Source organism: Daktulosphaira vitifoliae, unplaced genomic scaffold (assembly GCF_025091365.1).
Source record: "Daktulosphaira vitifoliae isolate Bord-2020 unplaced genomic scaffold, ASM2509136v1 Scaffold_3, whole genome shotgun sequence".
NCBI classification, from domain to species: domain Eukaryota; kingdom Metazoa; phylum Arthropoda; class Insecta; order Hemiptera; family Phylloxeridae; genus Daktulosphaira; species Daktulosphaira vitifoliae.
Window position 1 is genome coordinate 1,775,392 of NW_026099574.1, and position 16,617 is coordinate 1,792,008.

The following is a 16,617-nucleotide window of genomic DNA, read 5'->3' on the forward strand; positions in this document are numbered from 1 at the left end:
TGAGGCGTGAGCCCAGGAGTGGGATTCTTTGGAGTCCCAAATTGGGTCCGTGTTCCGAGTCGGATCCATGGTGAACCTGATTTTGGGAGCTGGAAGGCGTGGAGGCTCGTCTAGGCGATCGCCGAATCCGTCTTGAAAAAGAAGGAGGAAGCGGAACGTCTAAAACAGAGGCAGCCATGCCGCCCCGTTCAAGAGGACATAAGGTGTTGGTTTAGACCGACGCCTTAGGATTTCGTGTGTTTTGCCAACCCTGCTTTTCGCATTTTAACGGGAGAGACCACACCACGTTGTGAATCAGCTCTTGATTAATTTCTATCTTATTCACAACGTGGTGGTGTGAATTATAAAGACGGCGTGGGCCACCCTGAAGTAAAGCCTAACGGCAGTTCCAAAGCGGTCCACATTAATGCCGGTCGAGAGAAAAAAGGGTATTAACAAATATATTAAAAAAACAATTAAATTAGTTTTACTTTAATTATTATATTATGGTAACACATTATAGCCAATAACACAATGTTATTAATATTGTTAATACCAAAGATGGTCTTAAAATTGATATATTATTATATTATTAAGATGACCTCAACACCAAATGTCAACCGTTTACCTATTACATTTTACTATTGACCCATTTTGAATTATACTCATTTTAATAATTAAATGTTTACTATCTTATTGCTAAACTGATTATTTAATATTAAAAATACATTTAAAATATTATAAGTGGTTTGTAGATCATACAAATGAAGATTATAGCACATTGCATATGGTTGAGATGGTTGTAAAAAAAATTGATAAATAAATTAATTTAATTTATTTAAACCCAACTCTTCATAGTAAACTTTTATAAATTTTTTAGAAAATTCAACAAGTTCGTTACAAACAGATGAAAAATTGTTGGTATTAATTGACTCAGGTATGTCAATATTTAACACTAAATTTCGTAATGGACACTGCTTTTCAATAGTTTTCTTTAATGAACGGTTTTTCATTTTGTTATATTTTAGAAATTCTGCGAAATTTTGTACGTAAGTTCTTGCGCAATATATCATTATTTCCTTTTTACTGATATAATTTTTACTATCCAAAATATCCAGTGAATAATTTCCAGAATTTATTTCCTCAAGTAATATTGTTATTGAACTACACAAAGATTTTAAATTTGAATTGCCGTTGTCATGAAAGTATTCTCCTATTCGTTTATTTAAAGAAACCAATGTTTTATACATTATATCAAACATTGTAGTTGTCTTATGAACTGTATCAAAAATTTGTCGCACTAAATCTGTATATATTACCCCATAAATATTTACATTTTTGGTTTCGCAAAAATCTAATACGAAAATTACATAATTGCAATACTTAAACAGTATTTCTGTATAAATACACTTGACCAATCTTAATATATGTTGTTTTTTACAATGATAATTTAGTTTATCTGCTGGGTGTCTATGAATACGGTCTACGCTTATAACTTGATCATTATATACAATATTAATATTTTTCAATGATTTCCATCCACTTCCTTTAGTAATTTCGTTTATTAGTTTGATTCCCTGCTTTTGACTAATATTTTCGTATAAATGAATTGGAGGTGTGATACTACAAATAAAAATATAGTGTGATTTATTAAGTATATTTCTTCATTTTTTCGTTGAATAATGATTTTTTCATCAAATGTATAGATTAAAATTTAGTTCATATTTTTAAACCATTGTAAATATCAAGTTTATTATAAGAAAAAGTTATTCCTAAGGTTAGATTTATGGGTAAATTTTGAAAATTTAATAGGAAACTATTACTACTTCGTTTGTTATATAATGGGGAATGAATTAAATAAAATGCTGACTAAAATTCATAACTATTTCTATAACACTATTTTGTAGACTATAAACATTTTCAAGAACATTTTTTTTTTTTGTTTATCATAAATAAATAAGGGAAATTTAGGAAAACGAATACCACCATAGGCAAAGTGAATAATGTTAATATCGGTTTTGTAAACTTTTTCATTAATTAAATATTTCGTGATATAAATAGATACTCATTATTTCTAAAATTATTGATAAAATTATACTTTGAGTACATAAAAGTCATTATACAGTTGATAGTTTTAAATAGCCACAATTATTGGGAAACTCAGAAAATATGATTTTTTCGTCTAGTTAGTGCACCTAATAACACTAATAAGATACTTAAAAATAGACTTGGTTCTATTTTGACATGAGTATGCTAATTTGTAAGTTTTCCCTATTACTCTACAATGTTTTCAAATAGATTTTCTTACCTTTCCTCATTTAATTCTAAGACTTGTTCAAAGCCAAGATTTTCGTATAAATGTGTAGAAATTTCATTGTAATATATTTTAAGCCATTCACTTAAATAATGACTCAAATCAATGTTTTTATTTTGTTGTGTTTTATAGTGTTGTAAATTCTCTTCAAGAAAGCACTTAGGATTACGATTGTGAACAACTGAATTATTTTTTTTCTTAATATTTTGGTAGATCTCTTGACCTTTTCCTTCAACAAAACTTTTAACACCTAAAATAATCTCATGAGCTTCTTTTTTTGTGTTTGGATCGTTTAGATCGATATAAATCAGTGTATTTTGTTGACTTTTTAATGTTGCATATTCTACAAAAGTATAAATTTCATCTACTATAGGCACTGAAAATGTTTTTTTCCATTTCGCTAATAATTTAAAATCTATGTTGCTAAAATAGTCCATTACTTTGTATAACTGTTCAAACATCATTTTCGAATTTTCTATAACACTCTGAAGTAAAAATGTACAACGTAATAAATTATCTCCCTGGTTACAGTCATAATATTCTTGACATCGGTTAGTTATAGTGTGAATATGATCAATAAATGTTTTGATGACCTCTGCGTACAAATAATTCAATGTATGAATTATAGCATCGAATTTTTTTGGTAGTGTTATACTACTCCCTTTACAAATAACATCTTTAATATTAAAACTTATCTCTGTAGAAGAGTCGTACTTAACTTCCAAATGCTGCATAAAATCCCATCCAACTTGTTTACTTATATGATCCATTACTTCTGACAAATATTTTTCATATATTTTTGGTCTTATTTTACAACTTGTAAAGCATTTTGAAGTTAAAATCCACAAAGTATAACAAATAGAATAAAATAACTTGATTAACATGGTTCACAATTCAACACACAAAAAAATTTTTATTTAGTAAAATTGTATTAGAATTTATTTCTTTTCTATGTAAAATATAAATTGTAGTACCTAACATATATATATATATATATNTTTTTTATTAAATGTGTGATATTTATAAATTAAAATTTTTATGAGTGCTATACAAATTAGGAAAATACTTATCAGGAATGAAATTATACGGAATAGTTTATCATGGAACAATATCTAATAGGAATTTTTTTTTAAAGATGGTTATTTAAAAGTAATCTTAAATGATATGAATGATTTTTTTAAAACCGTATTATTTTGGAAAATATTTATCAGGAAAATATCCCTGAAAACAGTATTTTTAAGAACAGTATTAGTAATGAAAATATTTGTTGAGATTTATTTTGGAAACTGTATTCACATTAATAGACATTGATAAGGAAAATAATTATTAGCAAAATATACTTCCAAATCATACTAATCGGGAAAATAAAATTCAGGACCGTTCTGAATTAGAAAATGTATTATTAATTGAAAATATGCAACAATTTTTTTCTATAAATTAAATTTAGTTGGTTATATAAAATAATAGAAAAAACTGAATAAATTTAACTATTTAATCAGCAAAAAAGTGTTCATTTTAAATTGAAAAATCTTTAGTTCAATAATCAAAACTATAATCCATGTTATGACATTTTTCCACATTTTTACTTAGAAGACATAGCTCGCGCTGGACTAATTTTGATGAACAATAGATCAATATATCACAAATCGTATCTAGTCGAAGACATAACCCTCAAAAATCGAAAAACTTTCTTTCGTTCACCGTAAAATGGGGAATCCTCCAAAAAATTATAATTTTAGAAATCGGTAATATTAGACATTTTTTTTCTTAAAACTGCCATAAGTTTTTTTAAAAATAAACAAATCAATATAATTTTTTATTTTATATTGAAGCCTTAGGTACTTACCTATCATATGATATATTTTTATGAACATTTAACCCTTTACCTGCCCACACATGGGGTTTTAAATGGAAACTTTTTAAAATACCTGACAAGGGGAGTACACTGATTTTCATAAATATTATATAAATTTCATTGACATAGCATATAAAGTTACACTTGTTTAAATTTTTTGCTTCTTTTAAGTCGAGAAAAATAACTTTGAAATTTAAATTAGCTTAAATTACTATTTTTTTCGATCGACGAATGCGTCGTACGGTTGCCGAATCGGTAACACCTGTATCATGCTTGGGGTATGAGGTTTCAACCCGGTTGTGGCAAAGAATTTATTTTGCATTTTTTTCTTAATTCTTTTTGAGTTGGAAAAAATGTTCATCTCATTTAGATTCCATAACTTAATTCAATAATGAATATCAAGGACTCCATCATTGTATTCTCCCGTAGTAAGAATTTTCTTATTCATATTAAAATTATTTTGTTAGGTGGTTTTTTTAAGGGCTGTCATTTATTTTCTCAGATCTCACTTTACTATTTTTTTTCAATGATACGTCAAATGATTACAATACGTATCTAGTTTAAAATATTACCCTAAAAAAATTAAAAAAATTTCAACTTTATCAAATAAAAAGTTACTTAGCTCACATTCTACATATATACAATAAAAATCATTATTATCTAATATTTTTTAAGTATATATTATAGAATTAAGTATGATATGATAATAGGTGCCAACTATAAAATTAAATTAAATAATTTTACTTTATTTTTTATTAATTTCTTGATTATGGTGTACTACCAATCTATAAAATTATTTGGTAACATGTTACTGTTAATGATTATTGGTTACATTATTTTATAATGGATTTTTACAAATAATCAATTTTGGTTTCGGTGTGAAGCTGAGCAGGTATTCATTTTACCTGCTGCGTTTATTTTATTTATTTATTTTTTTTGTGTTTTTCACTATTTTTTCTCAGCTCTCGCTAGACCGATCTTTCTCAACGATACGTCAAATTATCACAAATCGTATCTAGTTAAATACATTACCCTCTAAAATTGAAAAATTTTCATTCATTCCGTAAACGGTAGAAATCCTCCAAAAAATTATGATTTTTAAAATCATTCTTAATAATACCATTTTGAGCTTCGATGCGAAACTGAGAAGAAATTAATTTTACTATTATTTGTTTGTTTTTTTTTTTTTTTTTTTTTTTTTTTTTGCCNGAAGAAATTAATTTTACTATTATTTGTTTGTTTTTTTTTTTTTTTTTTTTATGTATGTTGCCATTTTTTTTCAGCTCTCACTGAACCGATTTCTTTCAAAAATACGTCAAAAGATCACAAATCGTATGTAGTTGAAGACATTACCCTTAAAAATTGAAAAATTTTCCCTCGTTCCCCACAAATGGGGGAAATATCCAAAAAAATTACAAATTTAAAAATCGGTATATTTTGTCATTTTTTTCTTATAACTTCCATAACTTTTTCAAAAATCAACAAATCAACATAATTTTTTTTTATAGATGCTTGATATCATTACCTATCATTTGATATATTTTTTTTGTAAATTTGACCCTTTATCTGCCCACAGGGGGGGATTTAAAAAGACAACTTTTTCACAAAAAATTAACTTTTTCAACTTAACTTTTGAAAATGTTCCGGAAGGTCTGACACTTTTATATATATCTTAAATTAAAGCTAATGTAATATACTTTAATTTGAAAAAAAAAAATTTGACCTCTGGACTTGTCTTCATGGTGAAAATGGCTACCGAATGCTATTTTTGTGTGAAAATTCTCGATTTTATAATTTACATTTTTTACTTTAAAGTGCTATAACTTTTTAAAAAATGTATGGATCAATACAATTTTTTCATGAGAAGTAGTATTTATATACATCTTTCATTGGATATACTTTTTTTTTAAATCAGACTATTTCCCTATATATGGGGGGGCTTCAAATATAAAAAATGCATATAGAAAGTAGAACTTTTTCAACTTAACTTTTGAAAGTGTTCCGGAAGGTCTGACACTTTTATATATATCTTAAATTGAAGCTTATGTAATATACTTTAATTTGAAAAAAAAAATTTGACCTCTGGACTTGTCTTCACGGTGAAAATAGACATCAAAGTTAATAAAAAATTACGATTTTTGTAAAATAATTTTTTTTTATATTTTTAACTTAATAATGCTATAACTTTTTGGAAAATGTATGGATAAGTAATTTTTTTTTTATATAGATGCTTGATGTCTTTACTTATCATTTGGTATATTTTTTTTATAAATTTGACCTTTATCTGCCCTCAGGGGGGGATTTAAAATGATAACTTTTTCACAAAAAGTTAACTTTTTCAACTTAAATTAAAGCTAATGTAATATACTTTATTATGAAAAAAAAAATTGACTTGTCTTCGTGGTGAAAATGGCTAATAGAAGTTAATGTTGCTTTTGTAATTATCCACCAATTTCTTAGAATTAAACACTATCTACAGATTTTCATCGAAGCATTTCTTATGATAGTGATTTTAATCATTGTTAGATGAAATCTATACTGGACCCAACTATGCCACGTCCCTACTGTGTTAGGTTTTTTAAATTAAACACTATCTCCAGATATGCACTATAATGATATTGGAAGTTATATCTTTTTTAAGAAAACATTTTTTCATTCATTTAATGATAAAATGAAATTTAATTTTGTTTTCTTAAAAGTAAAGAATTAGTTGAGAATGTTATAAATGACCAGGAACGCTCATTAAGTTTACTAAGGCTCTGCTAATAGAAACTGAGTGCAATCAATGATAGACTTACAAAAATACATATATGTAAAATTAATACCTTCTCGGCGATGCGAAGATAAAAATTAATGAAACCGTTTGCTTTTTGATAATTACAGCTATTATAAAATCTAAATTAAAATTGTTCATTCTCAAATATTAAGTAATACAAACTTTTATCTACTGAAAATTATTGGAAGTACTTTAATTTTAGTTTTAAATAATGCAACTTAATGTTATGTTTAGTAGCTTGTAATTCATAAAAAAAAAAGTAATAATTAAAATGGAAACTCAAAACTATATGTTTTCTAACGCATTATTTAAATTTACAAGACTTAAGTACTTGTAAAAATCAACATAACACATAGCGACGTACACGAATATAACACATGAATTACACTACTTGATATGTATTAATTACCATAAAACAAATCTAAATAGCGGGAATAAAATTTAAAAAATATATTTCAGTATAGGTATAGTAGATAACCATTTGATTCTTTGAAAATTTTCGACGAAGACACTCAAAGTTTGTTGTTAGGTTTGACGTTAACTATAAATTTTCCTAAAACGTGTAGAAGTGCAAAAATGATTGTTGATGAAATGAACATAAATGATCAAAGAGATCACCAATTGGATCTCAAGTCGAATTCTAAAAATCAGATTTATAAACGTAAAATCGTGTGGTTCAATGCCATAGGATTTCTTATTCTTCATTTAGGCGCGTTATATGGCTTTTACGTGTACCTGACGTCAATCAAATTCCTTACTATGGCGTGGAGTAAGTAATAAAAAAAAACATACCTTATGTGATAATTTTAATTATCTTACTAATGCGCAGTTTTTTTAATTTACAACTTCATTATACTTAATAACAAATACGGAGATTATACACAGAGGGAATCACGCCTCTTTGAACTAGCACTATCAATATTTTATAAAGCCAATATTTGCGAAGCATGTCTCTAAATTTTTTTTTTTTAAATTGTAAAAATTTTATCATTCCTCTAAAAAGAGTTTTAAATGATTCCGCATAAAACAGTAAGTATTTATGTACAAAAATTATCTTTCTCAGTGTCCGCCTAGCCGATTCTATTATTTGGCAATCATAGAAAATACTTGGATATTTTATTACTCCAAGCGAATACCTTAAGAAAAATATATAGATATCTATGGAATGGTGCGCGGGTACAATATCAAATTTGTACCGACGTCAAATGTTTAAATACTATTAAAGGAGTATCGTTTCCATTGGCGTAACTAGGTAGGAGTTTAGGAGGGCAACGATTCTGAAAGCTTAAATTTTTCTCTTCTTGACGTCATGATTTCTATACCTTTGTAATTTTTATATTTGGCTACTTTCATATTTTATTATGGTTATTTTATATTGTGTTTATAATATATTTGAAAACCTATAGTAAATTAAAATAAATAAATAAATTTGTTGTAGTATAAAACAATTCGTGTCTAGGTGGCTTATTTTTAGGTATACATAAAGAAAAAAACCCAGCACAGGGGGCTCGCGGCATAGTTGGATCAAGTATAATGATATCTGACAGTGATTAAAATCACTATCAAAAAAAACGCTTCGATGCAAATCTTTAGATAATGTTTAATTTTAAAAAATTAGTGGATTATTCCAAAAGCTACATGATCTGCTAGTTCCTTATTAATATCCTGATTAAGATAAAGTATGAAAAATGAAAAATGGAATATTAAAAAATATTATTTCTCAAAAAAAAATTATGTTGATCCATACACTTTTCAATTAGTTATAGCATTATAATGTAAAAATGTAAAAAATAAAATCGAGAATTTTCACACAATAATAGCATTCGGTTGGGTTTTAGCCCATATAGCTCAATAGCCATTTTCACCGTGAAGATAAAATAAAGTCCGAAATTTTTTTTTACCATAATAAAGTATATTACATTAGCTTTAATTTAAAATATATATAAAAGTGTCAGACTTGCCGGAACACTTTCAAAAGTTAAGTTGAAAAAGTTCTACTTTGTATATGAATTTTTTATATTTTAAGCCCCCCATATATATGGAAATGGTCTGATTTAAAAAAAAAGTATGTCCAATGAAAGATGTATATAAATACTACTTCTCATGAAAAAATTGTATTGATCTATACATTTTTTAAAAAAATTATAGCACTTTAAAGTAAAAAATGTAAATTATAAAATCGAGAATTTTCACACAAATATAGCATTCGGTAGCCATTTTCACCATGAAGACAAGCCCAGAGGTCAAATTTTTTTTTTTCAAATAAGAGTATATTACATTAGTTTTAATTTAAGATATATATAAAAGTGTTAGACCTTCCTGAACATTTTCAAAAGTTAAGTTGAAAAAGTTAATTTTTTGTGAAAAAGTTGTCTTTTTAAATCCCCCTCTGTGGGCAGATAAAGGGTTAAATTTACAAAAAAAATATATCAAATGATAGGTAAAGACATCAAGCATCTATCAAAAAAAATTATATTGATTGTTCATTTTTGAAAAAGTTATGGCAGTTTTAAGTAAAAAAAATTCGAAAATTAGCGATTTTTAAATTTGTAATTTTTTTGAGGATTCCCTCATTTACGGAGAACAAGGGAATTTTTTTCAATTTTTAAGGGTAATGTCTTCAACTAGATACGATTTTTGATCTTTTGACGTATCATTGAAAGAAATCGGTTCGGTGAGAGCTGAGAAAAAGTGGTAACAGACACAAAAAAAAATAAAATAAATAAACGCATCTTAGTAAATTTAATACCCTCTCAGTTTGGCATCGAAGCTAAAATACAAATTCTTGAATTCAAGGCAGGTTTCTCATTTGTGAAAAAAAACAAATAATGTTCTTTTTTTGCTCAACATGACATACATAAGAATGGGGTTGTCATATAAAGAATAGCAACTTGGGCGTTTGCCTCAATCAAATTTTTAATGAAAGCTGGGACCGGTAAATTTTTACTTTTGCTCATACTTTGAGCAAGAGTATGCTATTTCCTCGTTAAAAGTCAATATATAATTATCAAAGAAATAAAGTAAAAATGACTTTATTTAATTAAAAAAACACTTAATATTTCATATTTAATTGCAGTAAAACTTTTATAAAACGAAATGTCATGGGATACAAAAAAAATTCGTGATATAAAAAAATTCATTAAATAGAAATACAGATTTAAAAAAAAAAAATTTAATTGCACTACATTTAAATTTTGTATTATATTAATAAAAAACATACAAATTATACGTATTATTATACTTTAAGTATTTCATTTATAATCAGTGAGTTTTGTTTGCTTATTATTTTTATAAATTTTAATTTTTTTGTAAAAAGTTTCAAATTCATATTGTTTTGAAAAAAATGTTCTCGGGAATATTTCCTTGTTGTCTAAAACCATTTTTCGATATTGAAAAAGTATTTTGTATCTCTTTTTCTGTAAATTTGGGTAGAGTTCTCTTCGTCGTCGTCTTCTAATTGACTAGAATTTTCTTTTTTTTTAACTTCTTCCACAACACTAATGTTGGTGAGTTAATTTCTTATAAATAGTAATATTTTCATCTATATTCAAATAATCTTGTAAAGTAACGCCATAATAGTGAAATAACTCACATTGTCGTTATAAATTTGGAAGTTTTACATCAGTTTCAATTATTTCAATATTAAATCCCATACGTATAGAATAAATTACGTCAATATTAAAACTGCAGAACTGCAGTAAATTTACCGACTTTCCTACCAATACTTATTTCTTCGGATACAATAAATCTATAGGTATTTTAGAACAAAAATTCATATTTGATAGTGACAACATATACAAAAACAGAATTATTATTGATTAGTTTATCGTTATACAGAAACATCAGATTTTTTATACAGAGATAAATTAATGCATGATTAAGTATGAAGATCATGGTTCTCAAAAATGTTTCGTTAAATAAAATATTTTGATGAATGGAAGTTTTGTATTTGAAATACAAAAGAAAACCGATTTAACAAGTTCTTTCTTGTCATTATATCAAATACAACAAAGATTCTTACTTTACAAAACATTATTTTTCAAACAGGCCTAGCCCTAAAATAATAGAGAAAGTTATTTGATAATTTTATTTGTACTGTTACAAATAAAAATTTGAAACCGTAGTTACTAACATTATATTCTAAAATTAATTATGTGTAAGTTCAAAAACTTACAAAGTACGTTTAAAGTAAAAATTTTGATAATCGTTGTCTTTGGTTTTAGTCCTTACAGCCACATTTAATAGAGTTTTTTACTGAAATTACTTTTACAATAATTGTAAAAGAAATTAATTACATTATATACATGATTTAGCAATATATAATTATTATGCATTGGGTATTCAGTAAGTAAGTAAACAGGCTTGTTGTAACAAACAATAAGAACAATAGAAACCTATTTCCTTACTTACTGAACACTATATATTAATATATTATAAATACTATATCAGGGACGGTGTAATTGAGTCGGGAACATGGCAGTTTCTGATGCGCACTGTATCGGGTACGAGACTCGGCCACCGGCGGCTCCATTTGCTAAACGAAACATCAGTTTAATGATTGGAGTTGCCATCCCTCTCTTTGGCGATGAACTAACCACCCATTCCGGAGTATGCTTGGTTAAGAAACTTCCTTTTAGAGGAGGCCAAAATCACTCTCAATGAACCGTAAAAAGCGAAAAAGAATGTTTATTATAAATGATTATTATATTATGGTAATGTCTATACTAAGTACAATAGACATATGGCTTTTTATGATGATGGGTCGGTCTAAAGTTTTCCCTATTCTAAGAAATCTAAAATGACGCAACTGCTTAAGACTTTTTCGCACATTAAGTAGGTTTCAAAAATGGTAGGATTTTAGCCCCATACATTCAAATTTCTTGTTACACGTATGTTCGTTGAAAATTATACTAGTATATTATTTATAATTTTTTAATTTTTTAGCAATATTTTTATCGATATCAAGCGCTCTTGCTGTGACGATGGGCGCTCACAGACTATATACTCATAAAACTTTTAAAGCCAATTGGTGGATACGTTTCTGTTTAGTTTTTGGACAAACAGTTGCAGGACAGGTAAGATATACTCTAAAAAATCGATAAATTTTTTATTTATTTATATTTCTAGAACTGTTTATATATTTGGGTCCGAGATCACCGAATGCATCATAAATATAGTGACACTAATGCCGATCCACATAACGCAGCCCGTGGATTCTTTTTTTCTCATATTGGCTGGCTTATGGTTAAAAAGCATCCAGATCTCATCGCCAAAGGGAAAGAAATTGACATGTCCGATATCGAGGCTGATGCTTTAGTAATGTTTCAAAAAAAGTGAGTTCATAATATATATGTGTGAATAAAAATAATAATTATTTTTTTTTATATATATTAAAATTTACTTAATTTACAAAAGTATGAGGAACATTGAAGGATATTAAAGAATAAGGAATCTAAATTAATCTTTCGATGAATTTTATTTTAATTAAAAATAAAGATAACTCAACCATCTAACAATTTATAAAAACTCAGTTTATTAATAGTAAATTACCTTTTCTTCTGATATAACCAATACCTTAAATTGTTAATATTAATTATGAAATAATTTAATAGTTTCAAATCATAAAATAGTAAAAAAAAACAGTACTTTTTCAGATAATTACTGAATCACTTATTATTGGTTTGTAATTCCCGATGTACACATTGTGCTACGATAAAACAGTTTAAATATTTTTTTTTTGCATTTCTGTAAAATTTTTTATAAAACGATAAATATAATTTTCTTAATATTTGGTACTGACACTTCATAAAGCTACCTGATAGGTGCTTTAGGAAATCTTATTATATAATAGAACAAGGAAAAAACGCTTATCTAGGAAAGTTACTTAGCGTGCTCGAATTTTTAAAATTTTATTTTTCAACGAAAATACTCTGTTATGAAACATTGAAAAAAGGATTCGCGAAGGTCGCAAAATTTTCGCCGCTCACCCACGTGCGTTTTAATCTTTCGACCGTTTTCAAGAAAAATGCTCAATGACGCCAGAGTTTTGTGACTTAAGGTTTGAAATTTTAACCAGATTCGGTTAAAGACATTTCTGAGATATCATAAAAATATTAATTCAATCCGTTCATTTTTCACCGTTTTACAAGCTTTTTTTTATAAGTCCACGCGCATATTTTAAATACGGATATTAACTCCTTTTTGCGCATTTATATATTGAGACTGTGAGTTTGTAGAAAATGGATTTTTAAGTAATTTTTCTCAATTAATTCATATTTAATATATATTATAGTTGTCATGTATGAATTGATTGCCCCCCTTGAACCAGCTCGGTTCCGTTGTGGCTAAAATTTAAAAGAAATATTTTTGAATCCTTTACATATATTAATTTAGTTAACCCAAAATTGCATGAAAAAATTAGTATTGGATCAAGTAATAAACAAACATTGGATAACAAACCACGTTAAACAATTCTTAATAAATAATTATTTATCATTACAAGTTTTTTTTTAAGTTCCTGTATAAATAAATAAAATACACAAATACAAATAAGTGTAATTGTAGTTTTTCACTGTGGGAGTGCGGCGGCGAACATACGAAAAATGTTGATTATCTTTTTCAAATTAATTATTAATTATTTTTGTCATGAACAAGAATGATTCCGGCCTTCATCCTGGGTTTTTTAATGAAATGTATAAAAAATAGGCATCAAAATTAATAAAATGATATATTTATGAGAACTATCTTTTATAATATTATACCTTTGTCACTATTTTATTGCTCAAATTCTCAAAAAAAATGTTCATACTCGATTAAAAATATTAATCATTATGATATATTCTTAGGCATTACAACTTACTATTTACTATCCTGACGATCATTGCACCTATGATGATTCCTACTTTGTGGGGAGAGACGCCGTGGAATGGATTCTTTGTTTGTTTTCTATTTCGGCTTATATTAGTTCTCAATCTGACTTGGTTGGTAAATAGTGCAGCACACCTTTATGGGAATAAACCATTTTCACAGTAAGTTTATATATAAAATAAAATTATTTTACACCTGTGGATATAAAATATCAATTTACAAATATTTTTTCAGTGTGCGCGTTAAAAAACTGCCCTTAAAAGTGATAAGCTTTTGTTCGCTTATAATGCTTGTTATACTTATGGTTTATGGATACAACTATAAACGTTTTAGTTCCCTAATCGAAGAAGTATCTCTTGANTAGTTTATGGATACAACTACTGGGTGATCCATTTAACATTGACCAGCAAATATCTCAAAAACTATTTATTATTTTAATAATTTTTTTTTTTAATTATTTTAGTTACATAAAACTCTACATTTATCCATGATCAGATAATTTTTAGGTTCATCCCTTATGCCTTAAAAGGGTACCAACTTTTTTTTTTCAAATGGAAACATATATTTTTAGTTAGATATATTGATATCTAGTTATGAGTTTTTTTTTTTATAATTTTTAGCGTTTGAATTTTTCATTTAAGTCGATTAGTTTACATGTTATTTCACTTTAAAGTTTTGATTTTTTTTACCTATATATATGTATAAAACGGGTAGACTTGTAATACAGGTAGTTAATTGTAGCGGTTATGATGGCTCGTAAAGACACATATTAGATAAGATAAGATATTTGCTGGTCAATGTTAAATGGATCACTCTGTATAAACGTTTTAGTTCCCTAATCGAAGAAGTATCTCTTGAAAAATTATTAATATTGTTAATTAANTGGTTTATGGATACAACTATAAACGTTTTAGTTCCCTAATCGAAGAAGTATCTCTTGAAAAATTATTAATATTGTTATTTAATAATATTTTTAGGACGGGAAAAATTTAATTCAGAACCCCCAAAAATTTTATACTAGTTGTGCCTGTGGTATCGTTTCTGTATATTAAATTAAATACATACTAAACATTAATATATAATGTCTTAAAATAAAATAATATTTCTATAGGTACATTATTTTATTAAACGCGAATACATGAGAAAATAATTTATATACAACTCTAAAATTAATTAGACTGTTTGCGAGAAGGGATAAAATTAAAAATTGTAATTTTTTAGGAATTGATAAAATATTTATATTAATATAAATAAAACAAAAAAATTTTTATACAATATAATTATTAAATAACGTAAAAATGTTAACATTTTACTAAACCACAAAACCCATCTAATTATTCTATTCATTTCTAATATATTTATAGTATTTAATTATGATGTTGATACATTATATCATATTATATCACATTTATTACATTATATTAGAGAAATTTATCCAGTGGAAAACGTCTACGTATCTATGTTTGGTTTGGGTGAAGGATGGCATAACTATCACCATACTTTTCCATGGGATTATCGAGCAGCTGAATTTGGGCAGTATTTTAATTTGACTACTAGTGTGATTGACTATTGTGCTGACCAAGGTTGGATTTGGGACAAAAAATGTGCCACGTCAACTATGGTGAAAAACAGGGCTACCAAACGGGGGGATGGAACTCATTATAAGTATGGCCAAGAGAAACCACTAGAAGATATGCCAGATGAACAGTATGAAGAACTCTTTTGGATAGACGAACGATTTAAACAATCGAAAAAAGGCTGATTACGCCAAATTATTTTTACTATTTTTGGATTAAATTATTTTTCTTCTAAAATTTTTATGTATATATTATTTTTACTTAAAATAAACAAATATGATAACGTTGCAAACAATATTTTTAAAGTTTACAGCAATAAGTTGACTTACCTGTATTTAATGATAAACTTAAATTATTGATAATCATTATTTCAAAAGGTTTTGCAAAGTGAATATGTCGTTAATTATTAATTTTAAAGAATAAATTGCTTTCAAAGATTATTTATTATATAAATTTATTATTATTACTTGCTTGCACACTTTGAAAAATTATGTCATTTGTAATAAAATAATTTGATATAAAGAGCTTTAATTATGATAAATGCCTAATAAGAATTCATGATTTTTAGCTTCGATGCGAAGCTGAGAAGGTATTAATTTTACTATGATGTGTTTTTTTATTTTTTTTTTTTATTTTTTTTTTATTTNTTTAGTCATTTGCGGCTCGTGACTTAGACGACGGGACGATCGCATCCCCTACTAAAATTAATTAAAAAAAGAAAATTTATTGTATATTCATAATTATACATTTTAAAAATACAAAATTTTAAATAGTAAAATAGTTATAATACATTTGTTGTGTACAAAGATCATAGTTGTTTCCCTCGGTGAATGCGGGTGCCTTGTATATACAAACAGTATTTGGACAACCTGCAGTGTCGTCCATACAGTAAAATATTAGTATATTACTATATGGACAATTTATTTCAGCTTCTATGCGAAGGTGAGGAGGTATTAATTTTACTATGATGTGTTTTTTTTTTTTTTTTTTTTTGTCTGTGAACGCTCAATCTCAGGTCTCGCTGGACCGATTTTGATGAACAATATGTCAAAAGATCACAAATCGTATCTAGTCGAAGACATTACCCTCAAAAATTGAAAAAAATTCCCTCGTTCCCCGTAAATGGGGGAAATCCCCCAAAAAATTACAAATTTAAAAATCGCTAATTTTCGATATTTTTTCAATTTTTTTTACTTAAAATTGCCATAACTTTTTTAAAAATGATCGAATCAATATAATTTTTTTTTTT

General features: G+C 26.6%; 2 protein-coding genes across 2 annotated transcripts; one reads left to right on the plus strand and one right to left on the minus strand.

The window, feature by feature from the left end:
- Positions 1-458: 458 nt before the first annotated feature.
- On the minus strand, positions 459-3,253 carry LOC126901655 (uncharacterized). The gene is made up of 2 exons (XM_050678302.1): positions 2,288-3,253; positions 459-1,602 (listed from the first exon to the last, which is right to left on the minus strand). Exons 1-2 carry the CDS (start codon positions 3,175-3,177, stop codon positions 804-806), a joined length of 1,689 nt encoding a protein of 562 aa, XP_050534259.1. The 5' UTR covers positions 3,178-3,253; the 3' UTR covers positions 459-803.
- A 4,127-nt stretch (positions 3,254-7,380) lies between these two features.
- On the plus strand, positions 7,381-15,665 carry LOC126901658 (acyl-CoA Delta-9 desaturase-like). Its single transcript, XM_050678306.1, has 5 exons — positions 7,381-7,693; positions 11,869-11,999; positions 12,052-12,257; positions 13,770-13,952; positions 15,217-15,665. Exons 1-5 carry the CDS (start codon positions 7,501-7,503, stop codon positions 15,551-15,553), a joined length of 1,050 nt encoding a protein of 349 aa, XP_050534263.1. The 5' UTR covers positions 7,381-7,500; the 3' UTR covers positions 15,554-15,665.
- The last annotated feature ends 952 nt before the right edge of the window (positions 15,666-16,617 follow it).

Coding starts and splice junctions, on each gene's coding strand:
- LOC126901655 (XM_050678302.1), bottom strand. CDS start 3,177: ATGTTAATCAAGTTATTTTATTCTATTTGTTATACTTTGTGGATTTTA. Junction 1,603..2,287: donor TTAGAATTAAATGAGGAAAG/GTAAGAAAATCT, acceptor TTTTATTTGTAG/TATCACACCTCCAATTCATT.
- LOC126901658 (XM_050678306.1), top strand. CDS start 7,501: ATGATTGTTGATGAAATGAACATAAATGATCAAAGAGATCACCAATTG. Junction 7,694..11,868: donor ATTCCTTACTATGGCGTGGA/GTAAGTAATAAA, acceptor TTAATTTTTTAG/CAATATTTTTATCGATATCA. Junction 12,000..12,051: donor GACAAACAGTTGCAGGACAG/GTAAGATATACT, acceptor TTATATTTCTAG/AACTGTTTATATATTTGGGT.